Here is a 16,550-nt window from a genome sequence, read left to right as displayed (position 1 = left end):
TTGACAAGGTGCCGCACAGGAGGTACAGTAAGATAAGTTATCTAGCAGAATGCAGAGAGTGGGGATAAAAGGGTCTTTCTCAGGATGGCAGCCAGTGACAAATGATGTTCCACAAGTGCCAGTGTTGGGAACACGACTTTCCAATGTATACATTAATGATCTAGATGAAGGAACTGAGGGTATTCTGGCTCCGTTTGCAGACGATACAAAGATAGGAAGAGGGACAGGTAGTGTTGCGGTGGGGAGGCTCCTGAAGGACAAGTTAGTGTAGTGGGCAAAGAAGTGGCAAATGAAGGTCATGCAGTTTGGTAAGAAGAACAGAAGCATGGACTATTTTCTAAATGGGGAGAAAATTCAGAAGTCTGAAGTGCAAAGAGAGTTTGGAGTTCTAGTCCAGGGTTCTCTCATGGTAAACTTGCAGATTGAGTTAGTAGTTAGGAAGGCAAATGCAATGTTGTCATTTATTTTGAAAGGACTTGAATATAGGAGCTGGGATGTACTTCTGAGACTCTAGTCAGATCACATTTGGAGTACTGTGCACAGGTTTAGGCTGCGTATCTCAGGAAGGATGTACTGGCCTGAGACATGTTCGGAGGAGGTTCATGAGAATTGATTCCAAGAATGAAAAGCTTAACATAGGAGACAAGTTGAAGACTTTGGGTCTATACTTGGGAGTTTAGAAGGATGGGCGGGGGGGAGGATCTAATTGAAACTTACATAATTTTGGATAGCCTGGACAGAGTAGATGTTGGGAAGATGTTTCCATTGGTAGGAGAGACTGGAACCGAGGGCGTAGCCTTAGAGCAAAGGGAAGACCTTTTTGAACAGAGATAAGGAGAAACTTCTTCAGCCAGAGAGTGGTGAATCGATGGAATTCACTGCCACTTGATTGTCAAGGGGATCAAGGGTTACGTGGAGAAAGCAGGCGAATAGGGTTGAGAAACTTATCAGCCATGATTGAATGGTGGAGCAGACTCAATGGGCTAAATGGCCTAATTTCTGCTATGTCTTATGATCTTAACAGTCAGATTTATCTGCAGTGCATAGTCCTTCCTGGTTATGCACGCAATAGCAAAATCAGGCCCTGTGATTCAATTGGCATCCTGATCTGCATCCTGTACTCAAGGAACTGTTTTTGAAGAGCTTTCTGCAGGCAGGAAGCCCGCCTCTGTGATTCACCTTTGATCACTGAAGCAGATTGTGATTCTTGGTTGCTTCAGGTGAAGTGAAATTATTTTTCTTGTATCAGGGCTTGTTGAGTGAAAATTTCGGTATAGAACCTGTCAGTAGGTGGTGAGGCATCAAAGCCATTTTAAAACCAGTGAGATAGGAGGCAAAGCAGAGGAGCCATTTTCAAGTATCTTATTCGTCATTTGTGATTTATTGCTGCAATCTGTGATGAACACAAGTCACAAACACTCAGAAAGTGGTGGTATTGAGCTTGCTGCTGCAAACTTATCAAGGGAATCTGAAGACAAACATTGACATTTTATGTTTAAATATGTTTTCCAGCAAAAGAACAATCAGTTAATGTTGCTAGACTGCTTGAGTTACCCACTGATAACATTCTTGGGTGACGCTGTGAAAATCAAACAAAAGTGTGCAAAATATTACTTCTTTAAGGCTGGTAGGGTGAATTAATCTAGAAGAATCCATCATGGTGAATGCTCTGCTCAGTGGGAATGCCACAGGAGATGTTAATTGTTAGTGATACTACCAGACTGGTAGTATCACAGGTATTGACTGAAAAGCATCAAGGAGCACATGTGCATCATTTAATGCTCAAATAAGAAAGCCAGGATGACAGGAACACTCTTTCAGCAATCGCTGAGTGACATTTTGAAGTGGCTGGCCGGCATGCCTGAACAGTTTGTAGTACAGATTGAGGCCTCAGCATGTAAGTGCTCAAGAAGATTCTCATGGCACTGCCCCTGAGACTCAGCAGGAAATCATGATTTTGGCAAGGCAGACTAGCTTTGAAGAAGTGGATGAAGCTAATTTCGTGAAATTGCTTGTATTCCATGAGGTGAAGTTGTCCAATGATGTCTTAATACAGCTAGAGAGTCAATGAGCTGAAAAGATGAATGAGCTGAAACAGCATCCTCTTTTTGAGTCCTATCAAAGAACTATCAAAAGTTTTTTTAAAAAAACATAGAAAGAGATAATGTAAACTTTCATGAAAAATTGCTTGAGTGGAGAATGCAGTGCTTCAGTGAATAGTGATCAATGATGCCATAAAAATTGTTACAAAGGAAATGTACTAGGAAAAACAAAAGCAACAGTCCCTGAACACATTTCTCAAGATGGTTGGTAATTTGGTCCTTTTTCCCATTATCTTCACCAAGACATGGCTGTTGCATGCTGCCTTCAATTCAAAACCAGCAGCGTCTTCAAAAGGTCTTCAAAATCCAGTAGCAAGAAAGATGGTGTGACAGCAAGCCAAAACATCCAGCATCAAAGTTCTAAATCACTCAAAGCCACCTCCACTCAAATGTTTTAAACAGGTTCTCAAGCATTTCTGAAAACGTGAAACATTTTAAGCAACTATGCTGACCAATTAAAATGAGGGAAGATTAATTTGAGAAGTAACATAGGGAGACATTGTGCTTTCAAGCAACATCTGACCACACGAGGCATAGTCTACTGCTTGAGCAATGGACTCATTAGCCATCTCAGAATACATTGAACAAAGCAAAGCATTCCTCAGCTGAAGGGACTGCTATAGAGGCTAGTGAGTGTTTCTTAATATGAATTTATGCAGAATTTCTGTTTTATTCAGTAACTCATTTAATTTCAATTAGGAACCCATGCCGTACAGTTTAGTCACTCCGTCAATGCACCCAACAAATGCCTGCAGAAATCTAGCTCTGGCTTTAATGTTGATTGTCATGGGAAAGCATGCTTCCTTAAGGTAGTTCCACTTTAGGTGTGATTGTCAGGATGCAGCTAAGGATTCAGTGTATGTTGATGCTATCCTGTTTTACAGCTGCCAATTCTTTCACTTAACACATGGTCATCCATCCACGATCCAGGTCCTAATTTAGGAATTCTCTTCCTAAACATTTCTGGCTCCCTACTTCTCTCAATATTATAATCCCCATTTTGGCTAAGCTTTTATACTCCCTTCCTATTTATTATTGGTTTGGCGTCAACAATTGATTATATTTTGTGAAGCACCTTGGAATTTTTATCTTGTTAAATTTATGGCAATATTCTCTTTGGAACAGAGAAGGTTAAGCTGTGATTGAGGTTCAAATGAGGTTTTCAAGATAACAATATTTTTTTGTAGAAAAGAGAAGAAAACACTCTCCAGCAAACATGCCAACAAACAATACTTATTGATTTAAGTCATTGCTGAAAGATCTGGATGGAAGAGTTGAATATTTTTTCACTTAGTTGTGGGGATTTGGATTCTTTTTATCTGAAGAGGGTAGTGGAAACTGTTTCCATTTTAAAAAAAGGAGCTGAACAGGGACTTGAGCAACCTACAAGGTCACAGATTTAAAAAAGGGGAGGGTGAACTAATTAGGACTGCCCCTTCCAATGCTCATGTCTGGGCAGGAATCTTTAGTCTCTCCCTGGTTATACTCTCTTCCACCCTCTTCCATCAGGCAGAAGACACAAAAAGTTTGAAAACAAATACAATATCAGACTTTTGAATGGACCTCTGGCATATTAGAGTGGATCTTTCCCTGCATCTTCTGTCACTGTAACACCATATTCTGCATTCTGCTCTATTACCCTAAAGTACTCATGTAAGGTATGATTTGCCTGGATAGCATGCAAAACAATACTTTTCACTGTATCTCGGTGCATGTAACAATAACATATCAAATCTTAACCTTTGAGAAGAATAAAACTGGAGTAACAGTTTAATGTTCACAAGCTTAAGAAGTTCAAGATTACAAATTACACTTGAATAATAAATATTCTTACCTTGCATCCACTCCATCAAGTACTTTTTCCAACTGGTCACCGATTACTTCTTGCTTCAGATAGTACAACATTCTTACTCGCAGCAGTACCCTGAGTGATGATCACATAAATACTGAAATTTTGGCAGACAATGCTAGTGTCAAGTAAGATTGTTTAACAGATGCTACATAAAAGAAAGCAAAAATATTCACAAGCTGACAAAATAAAAACAAATTATTTTCCTTATACATTGACTGTATCTGTTAATAGTTGGTGACCCTTATTTATGAGTCAATATGTCCAAATGCACCTTTAAAAACTAGACATATCATTATAATTATGAACTATGCTTAGTGAGAATTATTTTCTGTTATTAGAATCAAAGAATCTGCACAGAAAATATCAAAACTATTATCTAACTTACTTATTGCAGTGATGTTTTAAATGCTTTTTGTAGCCATCATCTTGGAGCAGGTGTTCTGGGTTATATTTCCTGAGCCACTCAGCCTTCTGCATATCAAATGAGCTTCCTTGTATCTTCACCTTCTTCCCTTTCCTGCCTCTTGGAACTGGTGCAGACAACCCTAATAAAAGGAGTCCAGAACAAATTTAATTCTGAATTTGGTTCAAGACAGAAAACCTTAGGTTAATTCAATGGTGAAGTACATTTATAAACTAATCCACCATTAGACTGCTCAGTCAGATGATCCAGTCAAGTTCTTTATATGTCACAGATCAACACAGCTAAGGAACCCAATCAGCTTGCTTAGCCTGTGTTTTCACATGGAATAAAAAGTATGGTGCTGGAAAAGCACAGCAGGTCAGGCAGCATCTGAGGAGCGGGAGAATTGGCGTTTTGGGAATAAACCCTTCATCAGGAATGCATTGCTGACGAAGGGCTTATGCACGAAATGTCAACTGTTCTGCTCCTCAGATGCTGCCTGACCTTCTGTGGTTTCCCCATGCCACACTTTGCGACTCTGATCTCCAGCATCTGCAGTCCTCACTTTCTCCTTTTAATATTGAATTTAAAACAAACTCAAATATGACTTCAATTATAGAATGAAGTGGAACCAAAACATTCAGAATTGGATATAGAAGTGTACAATACAGACATAAAGTTTTTTTATGCCTTTTGATTGTATCAAATGTACCTTGATATCAACATGGGGAACAGATCCTTCATTGCTTTAATGAACTGTATTTGTATAAAAAGATATTTGGGAAGACTTATCTATTTGTGCTTCAGATTAGGTGCAAGCATACTCTAGCGAGGTCAAAAGCAAAAGTGTGAGAATATCAAAAGGGTTAGGTTATGCTATAATGCTTCCCATGCTTGAATAGTCCATAAGTGCTCAATGTTGAGACTCCTCTATCAAACTAACTGTTTAACGGGCTAGAGTCCTATGTTTCACCCATGAAACTGTACACCACTCATCAATCAATAGATTCAGGAAGTCAGGGAAATTGGCACAAATAAATTTTAATTATTTTGAACCTTATCCAATGTCTTGGGAAGATCCTATGGTATTCCCAGCAGTATGTCTTATTTTTTCAACCATAATAACACTAATCTGAGACCATGATCTGCAACAAAACAACCTTAGAGTTCACGGTTTTTGAATTATAAAAGAGTTAATCTGAAACAATTCTCTACAATGATCAAAAATCAAATAATAAAGCATGTTTCTTATAGAGTAATTGGTATCCTCGCATGCTTTTTCGGCTGGATTTACATTTCCAATTACTGAAAGATATACCCAGTCCACAAGCACCCCGATAGTGCATGAACACTGACATTATAAAACTGTTTTGTTTTCAAAAGATTAGCAAAATAAATGAGTTTACTGAATTAATTAATAGATGAACTAACCAAATTCAAAATTTTAACACTGTCAATTATATGGTCTTTGGTACCTGATGAAAGGAGTGAATCAAATGCATTCGGAATCACTCTGGATATGGCATCATGGTAAAGATCCCACTGTCAATCAGATTTGGCACTTTGTTTCAGAATCATCCCTCGACAATAAATTATCTTCCTCTATATCTAACAAAGTGGGTATTTCACGTTTTTTTAATGACCTCAAGACACATTTTGTGGATGAATAATAATAATACATGATTTTGACCATAAGAAACAGGAACTGGCGTACATCATTTGGCTCATCGAGCCTGGTCTGCCACTCAGTTAGATCATGGCTGATCTAACACTTCTCATGTCCACTTTTCCGCCCTTTACCCCGTAACCTTTGTTTCTCTACTGATCAAGAATGTATATTATCCTTAAATACACACAAGGATTCTGCACTCACAACTCTCTGTGGCAAAGAGTTACAAAGACTCAACCTTCCAAGAAGAAATCCCTCTTTATCTCAGTTTTAAATTTGCGCCCCTTTATTCTGAGACTTTCCCCTTTGGTCCTCAACTAACCCATTAGGGGAATCACCCTCTCATCACTTACTTGTCGAGCCCCTTTGTTTCCATAAGATCACCTGTAATTCTTCCATAAACAATTCTTCCATTCCAGGGATCATCCTAGTAAACCTTTCCTAAACTGCGTTTGAACCTTGGCTGATATTTCATGATTTTTATTTTATTCATTCATCAATTTTGAATTGTGAGTTGGAAATGACGGATGGACTTTAGGATAGCTTGAGTTAAAAATAAAGGAACAGGCCAAACAAGTTTTTGTTTGTTTGTGGGGCTAGGCCCAGAAGCTAATTGCAGGCTTATCCTTGGATAAAAAGATTAACAGACATCACGATCTCAGGAACAGCATAGTGTTTCAACTGATAGCAGAATTTGGTTATGATACTATGGCTTTAAGGACGTGTATTTTTCCCTTTTTTTAAATGGAGAGATTCAGACAGAGGTGAAAAGCGGTCTGCTTCAACCAATATGGTAAATAGCTTGTGAGAACTTTTTTTAAAAAATCATTGGAATAGAAGCAGTCTTAATGGGGGGAGTCAAGCTCCCACTAAACCAATTTTAGTTTTAGCTTTTGGCATTTGCTAGGGTCTTGAAACTGGATGTGGAAGCGTTTATTCATGTTAGAGCTAAAAGTTTGGGTTCTCTTCCTGCTGCTATAATTTTGTGTGAGACAATCTATTTTAATGAATTTGCCTTTGCAAGGGTGTGTTTACGAGATGTTACTATCCTATAACAGTCGCTCTTTAGTAGTTAAATAATTTATTATTAAGTTTCCAAGATTTAAGTTATCCCAATTCTTCTTTCTTTTGTTTGTATTTTAACAACAGTGTAAGAATAAAATGCTTTGCTTCAAACCCGTTTGACCAATCGAACTGCATCCAGAACTTAACATCTGGTACTTGCCTTTAAAATAAGAAAACTTAGGGTCTAGGTTATCTTGTTGACATGTTTTGAGGGAGTTTAGTTTGGTCCATAACACTATTATGGAGGTCAACTTCTGGGAATTTTTTTCTCTATTTAAATAATACTGTTCTTTTGTTCTCCTTCCAAATAAAGGAACAACCTGGCATTTTCCCACAATGTGCTTCATCTGCCCACTTTTTGCCCAAATAACTTAGCCTATCAATACTTCCGTAAGATATTTGTATCCTCCTCGCATCTTTTCTTTCCACCTATTCTTGCGTGCAAATTTGGCTGTAGTACATTTGCTTCCTTCTTCCAAGTCATTACCATGTATTGTAAACAGTTGTAGTACTAGCACTGATCCCTGTGGAACCCCACTTGTTAAAAGTTGCCGACCTGAAAAAAACACTTACTCACTTTCTTGCTCATTATCCAATTCTCTACCTATGCAATACGCTACCTCCAACAATGAAACCACAAAAAACAACAAATGAAACAGCATGCACATTTTCACTCACTGAAGACTTTTTTTTCTGTCAATAACCCACTTTTTACATTTGGGATCCACATGACCCTTCAATGGCTTGTGATGTACATGTATGAAGACTGAACTACACACGAGGCTCCCTGGTATAACTACAAGTGGGTGGTATATACTTTCACAGGCAGTTCTTGATTTTAAATGGTTATATGGGATATGAACATGTCCAGCACTAATAAGCTACATTCTTCATACAGATTACTGGGATGCCTATTCCATTTATTACTGATTCAGAATTTCACTTTGTCTTTATCCATTCAATTGTTGTCATGGATATGCACAAAAGCATCGACAGTTACTGTCTGAGCTGGTTTTACACTCAAAAACCATTGTAGGGTTTTGTTTTGTATTACAACATGAAGGCCGCAACCTAATCAAATCAGCCTCCCTCTCCCTGCATTTGCAGCACGGTAAAATTAAAACATTCACTGATCCTTAAAATTGACCTCAATGGCTCATAAACAGGCTCTCTGAATAACTAGTACCAGACTTTGCGTATACCAGACACCAGGTTTACAGGATAAACAAAAGAATTAACAATTAATCATTAATACAGCAGCTTTAGCTGAACAAAGTTAAACAACAATGCAATGTAATTAATGTCTATGACTGACACCTGAAACTTTTTTATTTCTAGCCTCCGCTCAGACAGGGAAACATTATTATGGGATAAATTAAAAGAAGAAGAAAAGGAGATATAACCAGCCAGTTCACTTAAAGCAGTCTTCATGATCCGTAATATTTCAGGCACATGGGATTGTATCTTGTTTGGTTTTTGACGACACTGGTCAATGCAAGCAGCTTTGAGTAGGCTCCAAAGAATATTCATTTAATTCTTATTACTGAAATTCTATTCTCTGGACTTTCAATAGTTGATAATAAGAGAACCAAGGAGCAATCAAACCACCATCCTGGAGCTTGGGTAGCCACAATCCTTCTGACAAAAACACACAATTCAGAGCCAGTACAAGGTTAGGTTGCTCTTTGTTTGTTTGAGCACTCTCTTAGCACAAACCTCCCTGTGGTGTCCCTATTAACATTCAAACATCTGTCATTTGTTTTAGTTAATTTGGCTTGCTCCTGGTGTTGAAGAGTGTATGAATATGTCTAAAAGCATTAGTGTTAAATTACCTCTGAAAAGTACAGATGCCTGTGAAAAAGTACAGTACTTCCATAGTAATTACTGAAGTGAGGTTAGGAATGGTAGATTGATAGGAATGGTAGGTATGAACTACTGTGCATTTTCCTAAAAGATACTTACCACTGTTTAGGACTGAACTGTATGCATCTGTTAATTAATAGCCACCTCAAGATCAGAAATAATGAATATACCAAACTACATGGTCATACCAATACTTAAAAGCAAATTGCATTTTCAACTGCGACCATGAAGATTAAATACAGATATATCTATAATATTATAAGTGCCAACTCTTTTGCCACTAACTGGAATGTCTGCCCTACTAGTAAAGTTCTATAAGTAAGTTTAGCTTTATCTAAAGGTGTGATTGGAAGATAGTGAGGACTACAGATGCTGGAGAAGTCAGAGTTGATAAAGTGTGGTGCTGGAGAAAGCACAGCAGGTCAGGCAGCATCTGAGGAGCGAGAGAGTCAATGTTTCAGGCATAACCCTTTATTAGGGCTGATGAAGGGTTATGCCCAAAACATTGACTCTCTCGCTCCTCAGATGCTGCCTGACCTGCTGTGCTTTCTCCAGCGCCATACTTAAGGTGTGATTGCACTACTCAAGCCAGGTATCTGAGATTGTGTTCTGACAGACTTGGAATTTTATCTTGCCTGGCAATTCTGTAGCTGGAAACTATTGGAATCCCTTTAGTCAGGTTCCCCATTTGAATGCTTCATGACAGTACATATAGATCACATTACCAAAACATAACCTCAATATAATGCTGTGTACTTGAGAAGTTTGTTGTTTATTATTGATTTATTCTTGAGCAAAACAATCAGTATCATTTAGCTCATTTGTCAGAGTGGTGTTTTCTGCTGTTCCAGGGTTATGATAGCTTTATTTGGGTTTCCAATGGATACCCAAGGAAGTGGCTTTGCCATGTGTTAGGGCTTTATATTTGTATCTAGCATTTATAAGTTTTTAAAAATATCAGGTTTTAAAAGAACTCCTTTTCTGAATTGCCTTAATTTTTTAAAATGTTACTCACTTCTCATTTTCAAAAACCAAATAGAAGACCATACCGTAAAGTCGTATGAATGTACATTTGTACCCCTTTGGTCTTCTGCCTTCTGTGATATGATAGCTTGTGCAATAATTGTATAAACCCAAGTTATCTTCTTGTATGGTTCCAAAAACAGTTGCAATCATCAGAATTCAGGAAAGAATAACACACCCTAAATGTGTTGATAGCCATATGTCAGTCTTGTCCTGTATGTCACATCAAAGCCTCGGTGTGGTTGTACTTTACAGCACTCTGCAGATTGTTAATTCATAAAACTTTACAAATACGATCCTTTTTTAATCAGTAATTAAAAATACACAAAAATGGTTTGCCAAAAGTGCTGTTGTGCACTTAAGGATGTCTGAAAGTATTAGTGTTAAGCTAAGTATGTTGCTGTGTTTGAAAATACAAATCACATATTATGGTTGACACTTAGCATTGCAACGTTGTAACTTAACTCTCTAAAATTATTGCTGCACTTGCAAATGCTTGCTGACAGGACTGTTACCTAGGTGGTTTTGCAGTTCCTTTGTCTGGCCATCCTCTGTTGGAGTAATGAGGTCCCAGATGAAACTCTTGATCTTTTCATCTCCTCTGTAGTGAGCAAGGCAATATACTAAGAGTGCACGACAGATTGTCTCCACATCCTGTTCCACCAGCCGTCTCTTAAACCGCCCATGTGATAGAATGTCTTTCCAGCGATCCCACCTGGAAAATAATGAAAAACAATTAAAATATTGAACTTTTTTTAAGCAATGCACAAAAAGAAAATGAAAAGTCCTTGGTAGTATAGCAGTTAGTATCCCTGCCTGTTACGCGGGAGACCAGGGTTCAATTCCCCCATCAGGAAGGGCACAAAAATGTATGAGCGGCATGGTGGCTCAGTGGTTAGCACTGCTGTCTCACAGTGCCAAGGACCTGGGTTTGATTCCAACCTTGGGCGACTGTGTGTGAAGTTTGCACATTCTCCAAGTCTCTGCATGGGTTTCCTCCGGGTGCTCCAGTTTGCTCGCACATTCCAAAGACATGCAGGTTAGGTGAACTGGCCAAGCTAAATTACCCATAATATTCACGGATGTGTAAGTTAGGTGCTTTGGTCAGGGGATAAGCGAAGAGTAATAGGGTAGGGAGAGCGAGTCTGGGTGGGTTACTCTTCTAAGGGTCGGTGTGGACTTTTTGGGCCGAATGGCCTGTTTCCACACTATGATTCTACAAAAAATCAAGCACACTTTAAATGGCTTCGAATTTGTAATTCACACCAGTGAATGGTTATGATTCTTCTATTATTTTGGATAAAAGGTACGTGTTAAATAACCATAAAACACAATTAAATGAGGAATTTCTAGTAATTCTCACTGCTTCAAAAATGCTGAAAAGAATGTGATTTGGATTTCGTTGTCAAAAATGTGAACTTTGATGCGCTTGGTTATTTAGTAGAGAGAAACTATAATGGGATTTTCTCAGTGATTTTTTTTTAAAATTCAGTCGTGGGACTGGGTCAATAGTTATTGCCTATCTCTACTTGCCCTTGAACGGAGTAGCTTGCCAAATAATTTCTGAGGGAGTCAATCACATTGTTGCGATAGTGAGTTTTGAGAAGATTTGTAGCTCTGGTGAGGTTCTGGATGTAGGTTTGCTCACTGAGCTTGAAGGTTCATTTCCAGACGTTTCATCACCCTACTAGGGAACATCTTTAGTGGGCCTCCGGGCGAAGAACTGTTGATAATTCCTGCTTTCTATTTATATGTTTGGGTTGGCGATGTCATTTCCTGTGGTGACATCATTTCTGGTGGTGATGTCATTTCCTGTTTTTCTCAGGGGCAGTAGATGGGGTCGAACTCTGTGTGTTTGTTGATAGAGTTCCGGTTGGATGCCAAGCTTCTAGGAATTCTTGTGTGTGTCTCTGTTTGGCCTAGGACGGATGTGTTGTCCCAGTCAAAGTGGTGTCCTTCCTCTTCTGTACGTAAGGATACTAGTGAGAGAGGGTCATGTCGTTTTGTGGCTAGTTGATGTTCATGTAACCAGGTGGCTAGTTTTCTGCCTATTTGTCACAGTCCTTGCACAGTATTTTGTAAGTAACATTAGATTTGCTGGTTGTCTGTATAGGGTCTTTCAAGTTCATTAGCTGCTGTTTTAGTGTGTTGGTGGGTTTGTGGGCTACCATGATGCCAAGGGGTCTGAGTAGTCTGGCAGTTATTTCCAAAATGTTTTTGATGTAGGGGAGAGTGGCTGGGGTTTCTGGACGCATTTTATCTGCTTGTTTGGATTTGTTGCTGAGAAATCTGCAGACTGTGTTCATTGGGTATTCAAAAACAATGGGTACCCAATGAACACAGTCTGCAGATTTCTCAGCAACAAATCCAAACAAGCAGACAAAACGCATCCATAAACCCTAGCCACTCTCCCCTACATCAAAGACATCTCAGAAATGACTGCCAGACTACTCAGACCCCTTGGCATTATGGTAACCCACAAACCCACCAACACAAAAAAAAGCAGCTAATGAATTTGAAAGACTCTATACAGACAACAAGCAAAACTAATGTCATTTACAAAATACTGTGGCCAGGACTGTATCAAACACTACATTGGACAAACAGGCAGAAAGCTAGCCACCAGGATACATGAACATCAACTAGCCACAAAATGACATGACCCTCTCTCAATAGTACCCTTACATACAGAGGAGGAAGATCACCACTTTGAATGGGACAACACATCCATTCTAGGACAAGCCAAACAAACAGAGACATGCATGAGAATTCCTTGAAGCATGGCATCCAACCGGAACTCTATCAACAAACACATCGAGTTAGACCCCATCTACCATCCCTTGAGAAAAGGAACAGGAAATTACATCACACAGGAAATGATACCACCAACTCAAGGAAACCCAAAACATATAAATAGAAACAGGAATTATCAACAGTGCTTCGCCCAGAGTCCCACTGAAGATGTTATCTAGTAGGGTGACGAAATGTCTGGAAATGAACCTTCCAACTCAGCTGGCAAACCTACGTCCACACTGTTGTGATTCTAGAGTCACATGCAGGCCAGACCAGCTAAGGACAGTAGAATTCCTTCTTGAAAGGACATTACTGAGCCAACAACCAACAATGGTGTCAAGGTCATCATTGGACTTTTAATTCAGACTCCTGCATCTGCCAAACTGGTTTTTATCCAGGTCCCGAGGACATTTTCTTGATTTCTGGATTGCTGGTCTCGTGATAATACTATTAGGCCATTCCCTCCCCACATTTGAGGAAGTGAAGTACAGCTGCGTTCTAGTTCCTGACTAGATCACAATTAATCCCTAATTATCCTGATTTTAGGTTTATTTAAAAATGATCAGTTAGAGATGGCTGCTGAAAGGGGAATTAACTATTATTTGGAGAATATATTGTACATTGCATAGTGTATTAGCTTCTGTCCTTATACTATTGCCAATCAACTGACTTATTAGGCAACATCACACCTGTTGATACATTTTATACTTGTGCTTTTATATTAATTTTTATATAAAAGCATGTTAACAATTTTACACTTTTAACCACTAAGTAGAAAATGCTGCCAGTTACTTCATTAAAAAATTATTTACAATTGCACAAGATTTTACTTATAACAGTCTGTTCTCTAACATACCTTTGCCAATGCCACAATAAGCATGCTAGTCTATTAAAAACAGCTAAGAACCCATTTTGGTTTAAATATGTGAGGTACTGAAGCAATTATAAATATCAAGAAATTACAGATTCTTATGGAACAAAGAATGAATGGAGAATTCAAGAGGTTTTGTCACACAAAGCATCTGTTATAGAAAGAATGGGCATCTGTTAGAAGATTTTTAATAGGTCACTTAAACAAGTTTGGAATTTGCTAACATAGACTTAAAGGTGATAGGTAGTTAGACTGATAGACAGTGTGCATAGGTTGTGCTGAGGAGTAAGTGCTGGTGTAGAGTTTTTCGGAATCCAGGGCAATTAGGTCCAGGAAAGGAAAACGAACGTAAGCAGTTATTGAGGCAGTCCATGGGAGGGAGTTTCAAGGTCAGGCCATCGAAAGTGAAGGATCATAATATCTTGTGAAGTTTTCGTGAAATTTGGTTGAGAGAGTTTTATCTGTAATAAATTAGTTATTTCTTTAGTCAACAAAGAATATAGTTTAATTGTTTCTAATACTAAACTCGGCATCGTATAAAAATGTATGTTATTTAAGAACTTATCTCAACGCCAATGGTCTTTTCGCATCAGAGAGCAGCGGGAGCTGGGCGGAAGTGAAGGCAAAGCGCAAAGCCGGTCGGGAAGGTAAGTGATTGTTATTTGAGTGGGTGTGTTCTAGACCCCAGGTCCTACAAAGTAGGGCTTCCCTCCCTCCCTCCTCCTCTAATCTAAATTAAAAGTCCACAGACTTGCTCCAAAAAGAGCATCCAAGGAAGTTCCTGTGGATTGAAGAGTGAGGCTTTCGCTCAAGAGTCTTTGACAAGGAGGTCGAGTGAAGTGATTACTCCACAGTTGAAGAGGGTGAAGACATGACTGCCAAACTGGTTCAGTGTGCTACGTGCTTGGTGTGGGAGGTCAACGACTCTGGTGTATCCGGCTCGTATAAGTGTGGAAAGTGTGTGCACATTCAGCTATTGACCGAGCATATTACAGCACTGATGAAAGAACTCGAGGACCTTAGGCTCATCCGAGAGAACAAAATCTTTCTGGTCAAGACCTTCAGCGAGGTTATTACACCAATCGTACCAGAAGAGAGCAGACGATGAGGAAGGCAGAGAGGAGACAGTTGCAAGAGACCCCGGGGGAAGTACCTGTCAGGAACAAGTTGAATCTTTTGGAAACAGCAGAGACAGATGACACCGCCAGTCCGCAAGGCGGCCAGGTCTGTCAATCAAAGGTTGGCGTGGAGACAGAGCAGAAGAGTCGGACATCGCACAGAGCCATGGTAATAGGGGACTGCATAGTGAGAGGAACTGACCAGGGTTTTTGTGGCAGCAGGCGGGACTTAAGGATAGTGTGTTGCCACCTTCCTGGTGCCAGGGTTAAAGACATCACAGACAGAGTGCAGGAAATCCTCAAGGACGAAGGTGAAGAGCCAGAGGTGGTGGTACATGTCGGCACAAATGATGTCGGGAACAAGAGGAGGAACATACTACAGCGGGACTTCGGAGAACTAGGAAGAAGGCTGAAAAGCAGGACGTCCAAGGTGGTTATCTCCGGTTTGCTTCCAGTTCCGGGCTGGTGAGGCCAGAAACAGGGAGGTAATGGACTTGAACGTGTGGTTGGGGAACTGGTGCAGGAAGCAAGGATTTAAATTCTTGGATCACTGGGGTATGTTTTGTGGTAAGCATAAATTCTACAAGAGAGACGGTTTGCACCTTAATAGGTTAGGGACCAGCATTCTGGCAGGCAGGTTTGCTACTGCAACACAGCTATGTCTAAACTAAGTAGCCGGGGGGAGGGGACAAACTGGATGTTTAAGAAGGAAATTGGAGGGAAAGTTAGAACAAGGGAAGTAAAGAAAGACAACTGTATCAATGAGGCAGAAAACTCAGAAAGGGATCATGCTGTAAGGATGAGTGAAATAGGAGTTGATGGGAAGGGTGAGGGCAGTAACAAATTAAAAATACTATACATGAATGCACGAAACATTAGAAATAAGATTGATGAGCTTGAGGCTCTTTTGGAAATTGGCAGATACGATATTGCGGGGATAACTGAGACGTGGCTTCAAGTTCACAGGGCCTGGGAAATGAATATTCAAGGCTACACGTGCTATCGTAAGGACAGATTGACGGGCAGAGGGAGTGGGGTGGCCATGTTGGTAAGGGATGATATTCACGGGGGGACCTAGAATCAGAGGATAGAGCTGAGAAATACTAAGGGTAAAAAGACCCTCTTGGGAGTCATCTACAGGCCCCCAAACAGTAGTCTGGATGTCAGATGTAAGTTAAATCAGGAGCTGAAATTGGCCTGTCGCAAAGATGTTACTACAGTTGTTATGGGGGATTTCAATATGTAGGTAGACTGGGAGAATCAGGATGGTATTGGACCTCAAGAAAGAGACTTTGTGGAGTGCCTCAGAGATGGATTCTTAGAACAGCTGGTGCTGGAGCCGACCAGGGAGAAGGCAATTCTGGATCCGGTATTGTGCAACGAACCAGAATTGGTCAGGGACCTCGAAGTGAAGGAGCCATTGGGAAGTAGTGACCATAATACAATAAGCTTCAATCTGTAATTTGAGAGGAAGAGGGTACAACTGGAAGTGACAATATTTCTGTTGAATAAAGGGAACTATGGAGCTATGAGGGAGGAGCTGGCCAAAATTCAATGGTGCAATACCTTAGCAGGGATGACAGTGGAGGAACAATGGCGAACATTTCTGTGTATAATGCAGAAGTTGCAGGATCAGTTCATTCCAAAAAAGAAGAAAGATCCTAGGAGGAGGCATGGGTGGCCGTGGCTGACGAGGGAAGTTAAGAAACATATAAAGTTAAAAGAGAAAAAGTATAACATAGCAAAGATAAGTGGGAAAACGGAGGACTGGGAAGTTTTTAAAGAACAACA

At 39.8% G+C, this 16,550-nt stretch overlaps 1 protein-coding gene across 6 annotated transcripts in view; it reads right to left on the bottom strand.

The window, feature by feature from the left end:
• Window positions 1–16,550, bottom strand: part of chd9 (chromodomain helicase DNA binding protein 9) — a 242,429-nt gene that overhangs the window by 35,001 nt on the left and 190,878 nt on the right. For all 6 annotated transcript variants that reach the window (XM_043706976.2, XM_043706974.2, XM_043706975.2 and 3 more), the window contains 3 exons: window positions 10,493–10,692; window positions 4,340–4,499; window positions 3,937–4,026 (listed from right to left, as the gene is read on the bottom strand). In XM_043706976.2, the coding sequence (XP_043562911.2) occupies window positions 3,937–4,026; window positions 4,340–4,499; window positions 10,493–10,692 (450 nt within the window). The remainder of the gene's footprint in view (window positions 1–3,936; window positions 4,027–4,339; window positions 4,500–10,492; window positions 10,693–16,550) is intronic.

This window comes from Chiloscyllium plagiosum, unplaced genomic scaffold (assembly GCF_037043375.1).
Source record: "Chiloscyllium plagiosum isolate Xiang-an unplaced genomic scaffold, Cpla_swu_hap1 HiC_scaffold_17, whole genome shotgun sequence".
Taxonomy (NCBI): domain Eukaryota; kingdom Metazoa; phylum Chordata; class Chondrichthyes; order Orectolobiformes; family Hemiscylliidae; genus Chiloscyllium; species Chiloscyllium plagiosum.
The sequence above is the reverse complement of the archived record's forward strand: the minus strand, read 5'-3'. Positions and strand labels throughout refer to the sequence as shown.